Source organism: Varroa destructor, unplaced genomic scaffold, assembly GCF_002443255.2.
Source record: "Varroa destructor unplaced genomic scaffold, Vdes_3.0 BEIS01000001.1, whole genome shotgun sequence".
NCBI classification, from domain to species: domain Eukaryota; kingdom Metazoa; phylum Arthropoda; class Arachnida; order Mesostigmata; family Varroidae; genus Varroa; species Varroa destructor.
Genome location: NW_019211454.1, coordinates 50,643,787 through 50,660,581, shown reverse-complemented (window position 1 = coordinate 50,660,581; position 16,795 = coordinate 50,643,787). Strand labels below are relative to the sequence as shown.

The 16,795-nt window shown below is 39.5% G+C and overlaps 2 protein-coding genes and 1 long non-coding RNA gene across 9 annotated transcripts in view; 1 reads left to right on the top strand and 2 right to left on the bottom strand.

The window, feature by feature from the left end:
- Positions 1–16,795, top strand: part of LOC111243506 (uncharacterized) — a 209,098-nt gene that overhangs the window by 1,283 nt on the left and 191,020 nt on the right. The gene's annotated exons all lie outside the window — the stretch shown is intronic.
- Positions 7,085–9,244, bottom strand: LOC147758774 (uncharacterized). Its single transcript, XR_015327584.1, has 3 exons — positions 8,791–9,244; positions 8,169–8,384; positions 7,085–7,726 (listed from the first exon to the last, which is right to left on the bottom strand). It is a non-coding gene; the product is annotated as an uncharacterized LOC147758774 (long non-coding RNA).
- The window catches only part of LOC111243507 (uncharacterized), a 134,055-nt gene continuing 131,895 nt past the window's right edge, over positions 14,636–16,795 (bottom strand). For all 4 annotated transcript variants that reach the window (XR_015327565.1, XM_086988859.1, XM_086988865.1 and 1 more), the window contains 2 exons: positions 16,702–16,779; positions 14,636–16,451 (listed from right to left, as the gene is read on the bottom strand). Coding sequence is in view for 3 of the 4 variants with exons in the window: in XM_086988859.1 (XP_086844985.1) it covers positions 16,395–16,451; positions 16,702–16,779 (135 nt within the window). In the remaining variant the exon portion in view is untranslated. The remainder of the gene's footprint in view (positions 16,452–16,701; positions 16,780–16,795) is intronic.

Below are 16,795 nucleotides of genomic sequence, written 5' to 3'. Positions count from 1 at the left end.
CAGACAGAGAGCGAAACGATAAAATACGAAAAAAAAAAAAAAAAAAAAAAAACAAGCGTATCGCTATCCGCTAAAGACGAAAACGCCAAGGGAATTTTAGCAACGGCAATAAGTATGTCGCCTGCTAAACGATACGTTTTGAGATCGAGGTTTTTTCTAAGTGTAGCTTACTGGTAGAATTAAATGTGTTATAGTATTTAGCTGTACCTGTGTGATTAAGTGCCATTTCAAGGAATATTTAAATCTTTGTAGAGGAAACGAAGTCAGGGATGGCGTACAGATCTCCGATTGACTGATCTACTCGGCGAGAAAAGTTGAGTCAAAATATCTATAACGAAATCAGTCTAATTTGAGTGGATTTCTACTACAAATCACTGGAATTGTGTGCAATAAAACTGAAACGCATACGCAGGTCGGTATTTCAACAGAGTAATCCATTATGGCCACTCCCTAAATAATAATATATCTAAATAAATAGGGTTTTAAACTATTCAACTTTTTCAATAGGATTCGTGTAGGGAAAAAGTTGTTTGAAGTAAGTATCTCCTCTACGCCAATCGTAGATAAGCAGAACATAATTTCCATTTTCGGTTGAAACGTATTTTCGCTTGAACAAATCGAAACCACTGAAGGTTTACTTGAGATCTTATTTTAAATGGAACCAACCTTCCGTTAAAGTTGAAGAATTATTAGGATATATTTACATGTCTTTACCAAATGTGGATACGAACTCTATACGGAGCACCTTGCAAAATTGAGCAATTTAGTACACCTTCATTTCGACGCCGGGTACACGCCACGACAGTGTGTCGAGTTTTCAACGTTGTGAGATTCCGTTGTTCTGTTAAAACGAAAAAAATCAACAATGTTGAAGTAGCTTTGTCATAAATCTAATAGAATGTCGCACGTTTCAGAATTATAACACATAATTATTATATCTATGTATTCGGTAATAAAAGGCTTGCATTTGATGTTTTTCCTCGTGCAGAGAAGGAAAAAATAGGGGGCGTATATGTGCAACGAACGAAGGTGGGTTATAATACCTCCGCGAACGAAATAGTGATGATTTTTTTCCACCTCGTTCTACTTGACGTCCGAATGGAACCGTTTCGATATCAGCCATTTTGTCCTCCGGTCAAATTGGTCCGGACCAATAAAATACATTTACTTGACTCGGCTTGTTTAAAACTCGATACAATAACCTAAAGCTTAATTAAATAAGTAACTTATAAATCGCACTTACTTCTCAGTAAAAGCGATAACTGTGAGTGTCCAAATCGAATTGAAGTTCTGTCGATGTTTGCTATTCGTTCTATACGTAACCACCATCGAAAGAACCGAATTCAGCGGAACGACAATTATATTTACCCTTCTATTCGTATTGTTAGAAATACGACTATAACTTATTTTTCAAAAGACAAGGTATATGATATAATGAATGGAAAAGGATCTTTTCGACCATACGTTATATGGTTCCGCTTCATGAAAGAAAGGGTTAAAGGATGAGCTAACGGGCGGCGAAAACTATATGCGGAAACGAACGAAAATAGCGATTTACACAATTTTCACCAGATACGCGTAATGGCCTGGAATAGAGCCACAGTCGAGTAAAATTAAAACGAAAAAAATTAATTAAAACGCTATTGGTAACTTTAATAGCGAGTGTTTAGAGTTAATGACTCTAGGCTACTTTCCTGATAATCAGCAGAGATTTTGAGGTAGATACGCCAAGGAAACATAAATCGTTTTCAGTGAGTCCTATTTTTATTCACTCGCCTAAAAACAGTGCTATTTCATAGGAGATGGCTAGTGTTGAAGTTTTGCTTACAGATTTTTCTGTCTTTTTTTTTTTGTGAACCGATTGTCAAACGCTTGGTTTTACGATTAATGCTGACAAAACGTACGGATAAGTAAACATTGAACAAGATGATTTTCAACGAAGTTACTCCTCGACTCCGATCAACACGAAGTCGACAAAGTCCGATCCTAGAGCTCTAGAGAAAACTCATTGACAAACTCCTGGAACGTTTCTTCGTTATCGCAATTATCACATCTGCCTATGGATCTATTATATTAAGTCGCGGCTAACCGTCTACCTATCCAAACTTAACACTTTTCGCCCTTTACTTTGCACCATGTTTCTTAAAGGCTCGTTTTTGCATATGAAACGTCGTATTTCCTTGCAACTATGTATGCCCCGTGTGAATCACTGTGACTCGTGAGTCGTCTCAGCCTCGTTACGAAGCAGTTTGTTGCCACCAATCTCTACCACTTAAACATTAGCGAACGTAATAAAACAATGATGTCATATCCTTTATCTGTGGTTCTATTTTTCTTCTGGCGTTAGAAATCGCCGTTATACTATGGATTATTCATAAAAGTTTGCTAAAAAACATGCTAATCTTTAAAATTTGTCTCCGAGCCATTTACGCGTTGTTCCACACCATTCACGGTCCACCAATTGGCTTTTCAAACGATAGTCTCCTTGTCGTTGCACCAATTGATAGCTGTGTATTTTCAACGTGCCCCTTGTGTCGAGGGTCGGAGAATCAACATTTGCTATAATACCTCCAGTTTGCCATGGAAATTGTGTTGTTTTTTTTGCCACTGAGCGCATTCAACAGTCGACGACGGTATTTTTAACCGCAGGCCGATATAAAGGTTCCGATGTGAAGAAGCGATGCGGCCTGAGTGAGTTGTGATATATCGCATCGTATATTCGTTTATACATCGCCTTTTGTCGACTGAACTGAAGGCAAATTTATCAAGTGATAAAAAAAAAACAGATATCGATTTATTCGCCTTTGGCCATTGATCGGCCACGTTATTAGCGAGAGAAAATCGATTAGGTCACTTGTCTCGCTCTTTGAAAGTCAACCAAATCCAAGCTGCCCTGGAACTGCGATACTTGTCTGGTTGTATCAGTATTCAATGAGATTTAGTAATCGTTGTGACCATCAACTCTTCAGAGCCAACCGTAAAACTAATAGTATAATCTACCTTTCAGCTCCTAAGTGTGAACGATTCTCATGTCGCTAGATTGCGTGTCAACCTGCTAACCTAAATGCATGTTAGGTGGTTTAGGTTCGAAATCGGGCCTAAACATATTTCGCCTCATGCTGGAATGATCCAGTTGATCTGAAGCAACACCTAACTGCAGCTTCACTACCAGCTGAATAACCCGGAGCGTTTATTTAGGTCTCGCTTACTGAAGACACGTTTACTTGTTTATCAGCGTGTAGAAATTCAGCGATCATTATGGTACATTTTTATTTATCTATTTACTACTGTGTCTGCTGTATCTGCTTGGCATGATCACCAAGCTAGTGCATAGTACGTGTGCCCCAGACCAACTTTCGGGATCAAGCCGTAACAAAGTACCAAAGTTATCCGAGAAATTAGGGGAAGTTAAATAGCGTCTGACAATAAAGAATGCGGAATACGATCTAAACCTACTGTTAGGTAGTGAACTGATAATAGAGAAGACGGAAACGATAAGGTATATACAACACTGTGCTGAAAAATATTGGATTACTCAAGTTCGCTGGTTCGAATCGAGTGTCTGCGCACGCATCAACGTACTACGGTGGGTGACCCTGAAACAGGACTTTTTTTGCATTAGTAGAATGGAGCCAACTGGACTATAGGGTTATACTTTAGTGAAACTCTTGGTCCTCGAAGCAGGCTGCGATTAGCTTGCCTTCATTTAGGACATCATGCTCATACATATTATTGGTATTTCTGCAAACGTTGTATTATCATACATCGTGTAAAGGAGCGCTTGTCGATCTGTAGGCAATAGCCCGTTACGGTCATTACATGTTGCTATGTTCGCCTCCTTTCTAATGATGTTTGCTATCACAAGGGAACGCCCTTGTTCACTGATTAAACGGTGCTTTTAAAGGAAAATACATATCTTACGTTTGATAACAGTGCAGCTCATATCTAAGTGAATAAATACTAGCACGATATGGTAGTGAGCAACGCACCGGCACCACATACTTCGTCAGTGCTACGGAATTAAAATAGCCAAATTTGTACTATATGTTCGATGGTATCTGGTACTATAAAGTCGGGCTAATTGTTGTCTTGTTGTTACTACCGATACCACTTTTAAAATACCATCATTTTCATCTCTATTAAACCTCTTTTGGCGGGAACAAAACGCCTATTTGTTTAGTTTCATAATAATTACTTTTCGTTAAAATTTGTAAATTGGCAGAACCTCCTACTTACGCTTTTTCAATTAGAGGCAGGGTATAAGTGAAGTATGATCATACAAACAAGCAGATATAATTTTGGCAAGAATTTCTGTACTGGCGTATCTTTATTTGCAACAAATGCTATTTTCTATACAAGGGTGTGGCGCACACAAGGGCAGAATTCGCCGTTCCAAAGTAAATTTGTTTTTTTTGTGTATATCGCCGATGCTGGACAGCGATAACGGGCAGCCATGTAAACGCATTAACTCTTGTAATATAGTCTAGACCTTATTCAGGCCAGACTGTTTTGTTTCACTCCAGCCATTTTACAACTTAGCATGTGAGGTGATTACCTACAAAGTTTGCGACGGCATCTTATAATTGATAGCACTGATAATCTGCAGAAGAACCCTTGCGATGACCGTTCAAAGAATAGATTCATCCAACTGCCACCATAGTCGTAACGGATGTGAAACACGCGTCACAATGGCCTAAAGAAATTATACGTTTTAGTAGTGTTTCGCGCTATTCATGGGTCGACTAATCAAAGAAAGAAACAACTAAACGAAGAACGTACATGCGCGATATATAGTGACGCAAACGTCAAGCTACTCTCGGTGGCAAGCTAAAGTAGAAATCTTAGATTCAGCGTAACTTATTAAGATTATTTACGATGAGGGATCGCAGTTATTAGAGCAATGCAATATATCTGAATAAAGGCGTAACATCACCATGAGGACAATGCTAGTAGATTACGTTATGTGTGAAATTACTATGATTTTTCTATTTTACATCAGCTAGCCTTTTGTGACAAGCTTTTCATTTTTAATTAAATAAATTGTTTATTCGATGTGTACGATGTTATAATTTGTTCAGAGGTGTTATATTCGATAGGCCAGCGGTATCCATGGGAATGAAAGTTTAAGCCTTATCGGCTATGCCAACGTGATCGTGGAACAGTTGCGCAACGGTGTTGTATAAATGTGACTCTAATAGGCTTGGGCATAGGAATTCCCAAAAAAATGGAGAACAAGTTTCCGTAACGTTACTGATATAATGAAACATTTATGTTTTGGGGCATTATTTTGAAATGTTTGAGCAAATGATTCCCGTACACGATAATGACCCTTATTATTATTATTATTATTATTATTATATTATCATATCGATCTTGTTGTTGTTGATTGATGAGTACATATGAACGTTTTGCATCGAAGTAAAGTAACTTGTTTCCTCAGGCGCGCTTGAGCTTTAACAATTCAGTACGTTACTAAATGATCAATCAGTGTTTCAACAAGTTCCCTTGTTGAAATCGTTTAGAACATCCTTGATCTGCTCATGTGTCTGGCTTCGTCTTCTGATGGCTTCTACGAAAAAATGATTTAAGGAAGCCATAGCTAACATAAAAACTAACACGTTGAAGAGACAAAATAGGCCTTCGTTAGTTCAACAAAGGTTCCTGTAGCATACACATTCGATGAGACAACGTAGTTGCTATTGTTTCGACAGCACTAATACCTGCCAAAAAGTACCAGTATCAACAAACAGCCGATGCCTTAATTCACAACGACACTCTAGCTCTAGCTTTTTAAAGCTCGCGTAAAACTATCATTCCTAGATTTAACTGTTCTGATATATTTCGACCGATAGCCCATTTTACAACGCCTGTATAGTCACAAGCAGGCTCCATGAGAGAACCTTTCTTGCCAGTCCTGAACACTCCTGCGCGTCATCTTGTTTTCGATCTCATTAAAATGTCTTCGATTATAATTATGACTTTAACAGAGTCACGTTTTCTATACCATTTGTATTCTGCGCTAGTAGGACCAAACGGCGATTCTGTTAGATATGTGTTACTGGTGCAGGCATTAAAGTATATTTAGAAAGAGTTTTGACCTATGCATAGTCCTTATCGACCAGCTAGGCCATCCAATTAGCGGCTAAAGAATCAAGCAGTACAATAAATACAGACGATTCAAAACTGGCTATAAATTTAAAAAAAAAAAATTTTAAATGAACTGAAGAAGAGAAACACATTTCCAAACGATGGCAAATTAGAGTAAAAAGCAAAGCTATGATGAAGAAATCATTTGCACCTCTAGATCAGTTAGTAGAACGCGATAAAATTGATTATTTTAAAGTCAGACAATGAAAAATCGACTAATCAAAGTTCTGTTCCATGTCCCATTTTTCACAGAGCCATATAACACACAGAGTGTGCCTTCTTTTACGTTAAAGCACACCTAATTTTTGTTTGTTTTTGATGATCATAGTAGTCGTGCAGGAATTTTAAAAAAATAAAGTCTCGACTGTAGCGAGTAAAAAGGTCCTATGATCGTTACGGGCCGAAGTCCTACTTCAAGTCATTGTGACGTTATATGGATCGATATGCGGCTTTCACGAATTTGATTTTATCGACAATTATAGAAGTGGGAACGACGCTTTCGTTGTATGACATGCTACTGTGAGGTTTGACCTTCTTGCGGAGAGTACAGCTCTGAAGGCCGCAGAACTCACATGTTGGTCGGGGAAATCATCCATTTCACCCTGATTTCTTTTGAAATTTTCGATGGCCTCTAATAGCTTTCGCCGGAAAAAAAGAAAACAATAACGGCGAAACCTCCTTATTTCTATCCTGATTATTTTCTTAATAAGGTTCGCATCTACCTTAGGGGTACGTTATTGAACTTGGTCACAAATATATTGTCTAGCAGATACAACTACAATTTCCTTATGTGAGCTGGATTGAAGCCTCTATAATTTTCAGAGTTTCACCGCTCAGCTAGCTTAAACTTGTTAGGAAGAAACAGTTCGACTGCTAGGTGCTCAGAAAGCCGGCGTGGGATTTCGTATCTCGTCTTTCTTATTTAATGCACTCGATGTGTGTTTTATGAATCATAGCTAGATTTAATGAATGATTATTACTTAAGGGCTACAGCTATTCCTGTAACCCGCCTGAAGTCCAACAGTATTCATATCCTCCGGAGACAATTTTTTAGAAACGATCATTTTCGTTCGGAAATGCTCTGCAAAATATCCCTTACCTTGTAAGTACATTTTTATGCTCAAAAACGATTAAGGTTTAGTTATTTTTAGCATGCTGTTGAATTGCATTTTTGATTTAAAAGATACGATTATACGTCACGCGTCGCACCGAGTTCATCCAGGTTTCGCCTTCGGGGTTAGGAAAATACGAGAAACCAATTTATGTTGTCCTCGTCGATAGTCATTAATACGCACCGCCCGAAAGTAATATAACATAGCTATTAAAATTAAGCGATCTACCGCTGGGACAGTAGCAATCGTGAATTGGCTGAACTGTTTCGGTGAGTCCTCGCTTAGGAAATGCTCGAACTACTTCAGAATCTCCTCGTCCCAAGAGTCTGATAGCAGTATTATATTCCTCTGTGGCAATGTATATATTATATATATACTTTGCCACAGATATTTTACAATAAGGCGCGGCGTCCATCACGGATGCAACCAATACCAACTGTAACTGCACCATAGAGGCTTGTAAAATCCTGAAAAAAAAATTCCGATACCAGCGTATGCGGTAAATAAAAATTTCATATGAGACACATGTATATGGAAGAGTTCACTAGCATACTTATGTTTCGCACTCAGATACCACTATTGTTTAACTAGACGTGTGGCGTATTTCGTAAGCGTCATTTAGTTTGTACGCTACTGGCTATACGTAATTTTCTTCTAGCCGTTTATTATCGTATTACAGTTAAAGTATTTAGATTCGTTGTTTTGTTAGACGACCTCGAAGGGCCCTTTTCTCTGTCGTATTAGTCATAATCCAAATTGAACTAGTTAGTGCTAGTTACGACAACGGTACCCTTATCGCCAGCATTATCGTTCCCTCTGAGTACCTTATCTTTGTCGGCGACGCAATCATTTCGATGGTTTCACTTAATGATTTCTCTGTCAAGAATAGTTGAAAATTAAATTACCAACCTTTGCACTACTGATCCATATATGCACGTCCTTGATCTCTTTCCATCAATGCGACCCCAGTTTATGGCGGTTCGTTTACTCTGTTAACGTTGCCAACTCTTTGGCCTTCACCTAGAACAGCTAGGACGCAATTTCATCGCGTGCACGTGAGATGTCATCAACGAAATCTTTCTCGATGCGCCGAAACCGCATCGGATGCCGTTTACAGAAAAATACCTAAAAAAGAGACATAAGTGACCGTAAGTCGATATGGGTTCTCACGCAAATAAGCGGCCTCGTGGTAAAATTGTAATCGTAGTCGATTCGGTGTACGGAGCCAGAAAAAAAAAAGGCTCACTAGCCTTTTTGTGGTAATCGACAGAAAGTCTGTAGGTTGACTCCTGATTAAGTCTTGTGTGCCTCTTACAGGCGATGTATACATATATGTACATGTGTTTAATCGACTGTTATGACGTAAACATGTCCCTTGGAATCTAGTGAAATGCGAAACACGAATGATTCTGGTAAACAGACGCGTGCGTTTTAACCTGAACGCAGCAAAGAGACTGATAAAATAACTAAAGTGGTCTAATCGGACAGAGCGGGATCCTAAATACAATAAATAATGAAAAAGTGTACGTACGTGTTTGCAAATGAGACGGTTGTTCGACAATACTGCGTTCGATTGCTACACTTATGTATGATAGTTATGGCGGTGGCGCGGACGTTAATACTGTCACACTGTAGAGAGCCTGTTTAAGGACGATTTCTGTGGAAAAAAAGCTACTGGATGTCGCTAGCACCGGAGCGGGTGGTAGCAGCGACAAACCGAAAGCGTCACACAGAAAGCGTTTCTGTGGCTTCGTTTGTGATTTGTCTATGACAGCGTCTATACGTCGCGACCTTGAAGGTCTTTAGTCCTTGATAGGACGCTTGTGTCGTCATAGTTCGAGCGAGCTTATTGGGAGAAAAAGAGTTGGTTCGAATAAATTCGCATCTAGTACGACAGATGTCTGAGGTGGCTATCAGTTGGCAGAGATGCCGGCCTGATGATGTCTCCACATAATAACATAATCCATGACAAACATACAAGTCACAAAGCCGTCATACAGATATTTATGCTGTCCAAAAGTTATCTCAGCTTACAGTTTCATCCAATACCACGCGTAGCTTACTCGTACGTTCTGCACGTAACAGTGTTGAGCTTTTGGTACTTTGCCGGTAGTTTGCCTGGCACAGGCCAATAAAAATAGAACAATGTATGAGTACTTCTATGATAATTTCAACTAAGCCTAATCGTAGTCAACTAGACACTCCATTGCTCCAGTGCAGTGACCACGATTCGCGGTCACGTTAGACGGCTGGGCCAAGGTAAGAACGTGGAAGAATTTTTGTTCAAGAAAAGCTTAAAGCATCTCTTATGGGGCCAGATATAAACAAGCCAATTCTATTGAAACTGTATGAAAACAAGTTTCCAAAAACTTGCAATAAATGTGGAAATTGGCGGTGATCTAAGCTAGAATATTTCATTTTGACGATATGTTTCCCAGATCGTCTGACGAGCAATGGCGACCCTGTCGACAGGAGCGTCTGCGGGTGATTTACATGTACGGCTTCCGATATCCTCGAAATTCATACGTTGTTTGGAACGCATAGATATCGTCTAAATTGAAAATAGTTGTATGATTGCTAAAGGCCGCATACTGTACCATTACAATTGCGTAACTATAATAATTATAAATTGCTTAGTTAATCTGTTCTCTTCAAATGCGTTTACGTTGTAATACAAACAACGATTCATGGGCATGAAAAACCGTAACGCTGCCAATTAGTTAAACCAATTGTATAGTTTATCCAGTCTGACAGCTTCAAAAACAAAGTGGCTATCCTGTAAAATGCGATGAACTTGTACGTGTCACTATTGATTGACTTTATATAAACGCAAACCTCATTACTTTCATCTCGCGCTGAATTAACAACGTAATTACTGAACGATAAACGTATTTCGAATAAGTTTCGTAACTGTAAGCTTTCAGTCAATTAACTGCTGGTGATCGTACGTACATACGGGACTTCCTGGGTCATATGGGTCGATTTAGTTGCGCCTAATGGAGCGCATATCTCCCTGTTTTAAGTTCATTGACATATACAGTGTGAGCATATCGAATGCGAATATGCGTTCGGAGTTTACTATGTACGTATAGTGCCGACTCTGAAAGTATGGCTGGGAAAAGTATCGCGAAAACCATCCTGGGGGGGGGGGGGGGGGGGGGGGGTGTATTGATAGCTTAACCCCTGAAGCACATCCACCAATGGGAGAAAAATATTATTGCCTCATTGAAGAGTCTATAGAACGAATGTCTTCAATATGAACCTTTAATTCTGCGAAACGATTGTTTAGTTATTCTCGATTCCGTTACCCGCACACCTTCGTGTTCCCTTCGATGAGTCTTGATACACTTCATTAGGATATGTTGTGGTCAGAATTGGTCGCGTCTATAACGGGAAGCGTGCAGTAGCAGGAAGGATGACCCTTCACACCTGGCTGCTACTTTTACTTGAATGATAGAAGGATAATTATTCGAATGATTACAATGGCGCCGTCCGATTGCTATGATCGATTCTTATATAACTAACGACTATCGTACCTGCAGCAGTAATCAAAGTTTGACATGATTAAATTGGCTGTATTGCGGTAGATACAAAGCCTTTTTGTGACCGTGTCTACGGAAGCGCTTTGTGTCTGCCAAAAATGATTGTACAGGAAGACACTTCCGCTTTGGATTGGCAATTCTTTCATTAATTATACGAACAGACACGAGCATGGTGAAGATGCCGCTGATGAATATTCGACTTACTATCGTGCCTGCGGTGTACACTTCCTGATTCGACTGTTCCGGTCTTAATTTACTAGTATATATTTACAAGTAAAAACGATGGATGGTATGTACCAGAAACGTCTGCTTATGATTTTCCAGCTTTACCAAGCTAAGAGCACATCACAGGGACGCGCTATACATCTTCTACAATGCTAAACTGTTATTATATAAGCCGTTATCGTTATGCAACGTTACCAATGCAGATGAAAGCGTAATGTATTTATCAGACGTTTATATATATTTTAATAACGCGTGGCCATTATGATAGCGCCCAGCTCACATCTGGTATCATTCGGATATTAAGTCGTGACTGATTCCTTGTTTTGTTCCGAAGAAACCAAAAATAAATTAGCTCGGTGACCTTTTTTTTTCGATCTGCATAGATAGGTGTTAGCGACAATCCGGAAAAGTCTAGCGTTCTCCATAATCGAACAAAAAATTAAAGTTCCTTTTTATTGACTGATTTATTCGTAACAAACGCCAGCGTCTAGCAGCTACACAATAAAGCACCGTCCCGTTAGTGCGGCTCTTCCGGCGGCCCAATGTACATAGCCGCCATCGCGGGGCACCAGATTATCTACCGAACGCTTTATAGTCAAGGAACAACGACTATTTAACCGTGAGGCGAACATGTGTTAGGTTATTGACCTAAAAATAAATAACCTAGCGGCAAAGCACAAGCAGCGACCCTGAGGTAGCAAGTTTCAACAAGTTACGTATAATACGTGCGATACAATTATCCGTTAGTTACTGCCGTAACATTAGTTGTTATTCGCTTGTACCACTATTAGGATTGCTACAGGCTACTGCAGTTTAATTGGAAATGAGTGCGACTGTGGCCTCACGTGAAGCACAAACGCGGTGTTTCTCTCTTTTTGTTTACATATTTCATAGGCCCGACCTGATACATTTTAAGTAGAATGTTTATAGATAAAATCGTATGCATATAATTTGGCGTCCATTTGTTATATAATAGCGTGACAGAACGACGGAACGAATCCACAGAAACGAAGGTTTTATAAGGGACAACCTTGACCGTTATATAGGATACTAAACTTATATAGATATATATAGGCGTGGCAGTGGTTATCGCTTTGACTAGAGGCTTGCCGTGATGTGCAAGTTAGAGAACTACAAGCTAGACACGTATATCGTATAGAATAGAACTGTCAGAAAAGGTGGAAATGCAATTCAGTTAGAAAGTAGCCACTGGACCATACACCTCGTTAGATGGCCATTGACGTGCTGATTACTTATGTGATAACACTTATATAATCGCAGAAAAAGAAAGGAAGGACACAGATATCAGATAGCCAGATAAATGCGTCTTGAACCAGTGGCCAGTGTTTTATTTTTTTATTTTAAAAACTTGAAAAAATTAAGCTGCGCTATTAGCTTTAGGCAGCATCACCTCGTATAGGGTGCGATCGTCAAATCCATGAGCATTAATTCGCCTGACGTGAGCAATAAATGCTTCGTTTTTGCTTAGGAAGGTCGGCGTAACGACAAACGCAAATACGATCCTTGGTACTTTTTTTAGTTTGACTAAAAGTAGAAACGTTTGTATCACACAATTAGTAGTATGTGCTGTTATTACATATACGAACGGTTCTGCGCGTTCGAAAGGAACGGCTGGGAAGACAATGTGAAGGAAGGTAATTAATTTTAGTAAAGTCTGCCATAGTTAGCTGAATACAACGACCGACAAGAAGTGATACTGATAAAATTTCTTCTATATGCGTTTACTGTAATGAAGACAAATCCAACTAAGGCCGAACGCTTGTTTCTGTTTGCCTTTAAGGCCTATTGGCAGTTCAGGCCTTCAGATATTCCTGCAGCTATATTAGTGTAAACATATAAGTTGTATAAGCCAAAAGACTTTAAAGTAGCTGTGACAAATAGACCTTCTGGTGAGCTGGGATAGTCTTGGAGAATCCTTTTTAGAGAATGCTATCGAAATCAGTGTTGATCATTGCGGGATTTTGATTTGTTGGATCGGATATGTATATTATCGTACAAGTCCCCTTGGTTGCAGCCGTTATCTGTGATACATTCCTTATCTAGCATTAAGTGAAAATTCAACTGCTGTTAACCCTGACAAAAATCAAGCTATTACCTTTGAGGGCATTTCACATTTGTGCAGAAAACCCTCAAGTGAAAATACTTCCAGCGAATCAAAATATACTTCCAATAAGAGCCCGTGAGTTTGAAGTGTTCAGTCAAAGCGGAGGTAAATTTTGTCCGCTGTTAAAGCGATAATGTACGTATGTAAAAACTCTGACTCAAAAAAAATTGAAAACGCATTTTTGTAAACAAAAGAAGAGCGTTATTCTAAAGCATACAGTTTACATGTATGCAACTTAAAAAGGTCACCAAAGTACATGTAAATGAGAATGTATTACAGACAACCGTTTGAGGACCCAGGATGCCGAATATTGAATTACTATGAATATCCATATACGTGTGTGTATGTCAATATCCTTCATCTTTTCTACAAATTTCCTAACCTATCGATTCAAAAGGAGTGAAACGTATCAATCTGAAGGTCGTAGCGTAGTTATCGTAGCGACAATTTGAAGTTCTGCTGTCACCTGTGTCTGCGCGCTTTTTGTCCAGTACAGACGCGATTTTCTTAGCGATTCTCTTTATTCTGAAAGCTCGGCGCTGATATCCTTCTCTATGATGCCATTCAGATCAGCCTTTCCAACGTCGTCATTTCGATGACATTTTGGCCAAATCCTTCCTAAAGCAATGTGGACATGATTTAGTTTGGTGTCTTGAAGAGTGCTTGCAAATACAAACCCGTCGGCAGGAACCTTGGATTTCAATTCATCTTTCACATTTTAGGCATCCTCAGATGTAAGTTCACTTCAGCTGAGCATTTATCCAAGATTTTAATATTAATTTTACCTTCTGCTGTTGCCACGTCGACTAGGGTAACACCAGAAAGCATAACTTTTATAGACAATATCATATCGACCAGCTGCATTCCTGACCCCCAGGGGAAACTTGATTTTTCAACTGACTTACTATTTACACGCTGTTAACACTTCGGATCATTTTGGATAGATGCAACTTAAGCACAGTAGTTTTTTTTTTAACAAATATCTATATATAACGACGCATATTCCCTTAATTTTGCGTAAAGCACCCACTCAAGTAGTGCATCGCGGATTAACTAGTTTAGATATCACGCATTCAACGTCCGATAGAAGCGAAATGGAACGGTGTCAATGAAAAGCATCTTTGCTCAAAACATCGCACTATTTCGTACTGAGTTACCGCCGTGGACTATTGTGGAATGGAAAAGCCACGATATTCGTCTACGGTTAACGTTGACGGCGTAATGTATATGCTATCAGCTATAACTTATGCTCTATCCTTTGAGTGTGATACGTAAATATAACCTATTTAAACGTTAGTAACTATGCGTGCGGCACCAGTGCTCAATAACATAACTGAATCACCGACAAGGTCCATAGGTTTTACTTCTTTGGTGGGCTGGAAAAGGCAAAAAATACCTATCAGTCTAACTTCTCAAAAAAGATATATATTAGGTTATTGCAAATGAACCTAGCAGACTTCGAAATTGAATAACCTTCAAACGAGTTAAGTTAGAACGGTGACTTTTAATAAGAAATAGAACGCTGTGGGCGGGTTTTCGAAGGAAATCGATAGTGGGTTATGCTTTCCCACTAGTTCCCTTTTTAGCGCACGGGCAGCCTTCCCTAAAGAGACGGAGAATAAGTGGCTTGAAGCCGATGTTGAATGTTCCCTTGCTCCAGGAAGTAATTAAAGCATGGACATCGCCATGCCTTAGATTTGGCGTTGCCATCAAATAACCAGACGGCATGCTTTCTTTCGTTGCTCTGCCAATGGTCCATGAGAAACTCGAAATAACGGGATGCATTCGTTGTTTCAGCGAATATCCTACAGAAGCAGATATCCATCGTTAGCATTACTATCACTTTACGTCCGGATCTACTCGACATTAAACCGAACTCGATTTATTTCAGGGGCGATCCTAGTCCTTCGCTTAGGCCTTCTTTAACTAGTGGTAGCGATTAAACCACGCCTCATCTATGGCGATTTGTTTTGTTAACTGAAGTCCCGTAAATCGCTTAAAGAATATATGTGTTTTCGACTGGCCTGGAATCCAGGAGCCATTTATAGTCAGTGTGCGTGGTGATTCCATAACGTCGACAGGTCTTTCAAAGCCCAAACTTTGCTGTTGAGTTACTAAATCTACTGTCTTCACGTTTGATCAATTTCCAGGGCGCTGTGGCCTTCGAGAATCAAAAACTTATTCATTGAGCGCTGATTTTCTTAACTAAAAATGCTTTCCTTTCTGAACTCATTCTCCTAGAGTGAACCTTATCGGTTCTCACTCTCTTTAGAAGTTATTTAATTTCAAAGTTCACCGAATTGCTTGTAGCAGTCTAATACACATGTCTGCGTACATGTGGGGTAGGATGACACGTGGACTGTACACCCCTATGGAATTCTACGGCTTAAAAAACACAATACTTTTCCAAATTTAATTCGGAACTCGCGCTTGTAAATATGTTGAGCATAAGCTCAGCGTATTTTTTTCTGATTTTTCAAAACTTTGAAATTATTACTAGCTTACAATCGACTATAATGTATACCATCGATGTAATATTTATATAAACATCTTTCGATCGCATGTTAATCGTGTGCGTTTACTAAAACTTCATTTATAAGTTTAAGTCGGCATTTCTAAAATGTATCGAACATTCTCCACGGCAGCCTTTTCACTAAGGGGACAGTTTTCTTCTTGCCAAGGTTTTGAAGTGCTCCTTTCGCTTCATCAGTTAGCTTAACACAGGGTCCACCTTCAAGCACCTGACAGGAGTCTCGGTTTTAACATCGCCAAGAAGCTCGTTGATAGTTTTGATGACAGCTATCTTCAATTGTTTGCCGTTTTGTTTCGCTATCTCGGCCTTCCTAGCAGCACGGATGCCCGAGCACGGATGAGAATGGCACAATACACTTCATAGTTGCAAATCTTAGCTATCGTTTGCCGGAGAATATTCAAGGGGAATTGTGTTGCTCTCTGAGCTGCGTCCAGTAATTCGACTCGACCCCTGTATACTTAACACAGACATGGGAGTTTCAAAATTTCCCTAAGTGACTCCACTGCTTTTCAGCGTAGACTGCTTAACAGATCCGTCGAACTCGGAATTGCAGATCGACACACTCGCTCAGTGAGTAGTCGTTCTTCTGAATGATGTGGCTATGCATTCGAACCTGACGATGTTATAGGGCCGTGAGTAAGCTCTGTTTCGAATCTAGATGTTTCGAGATGATACGTTTAGTTGACATATGGTGAACAAAGCATATAGTGTTATTCAACGGGGCTTTTTCCTGAGCAGTGCCCCCTACTATAGTTCGATTCGCATCCCTGTCAAAAGGAAACAAATCAGGCAATTAAGCGCGCTTAATAACTGGGTCTGGAAGGTTATGTTAATAGGTGTCACTTATATTCGCGTATTATATTTACAATGATGGTATTTTTGTTATAACTGCAATCTTTCATCAAGTATCAAGAATGAACATCGTGTATTGTAGCAGTTTGGTATATGAATATTTCGTTTATTCCTGTAACAGAAAGGAACTTAACTCGGGTGAATCGAAGGAACTTAGCAACGTACCTTTGACAAAGCTAAACCTGAATGAGCGAGTGTCCTTAAGAGAGTACGTGACCCTGTACTTTCTCCTTCTTTTGACCCCTGCCAAATTTGACAA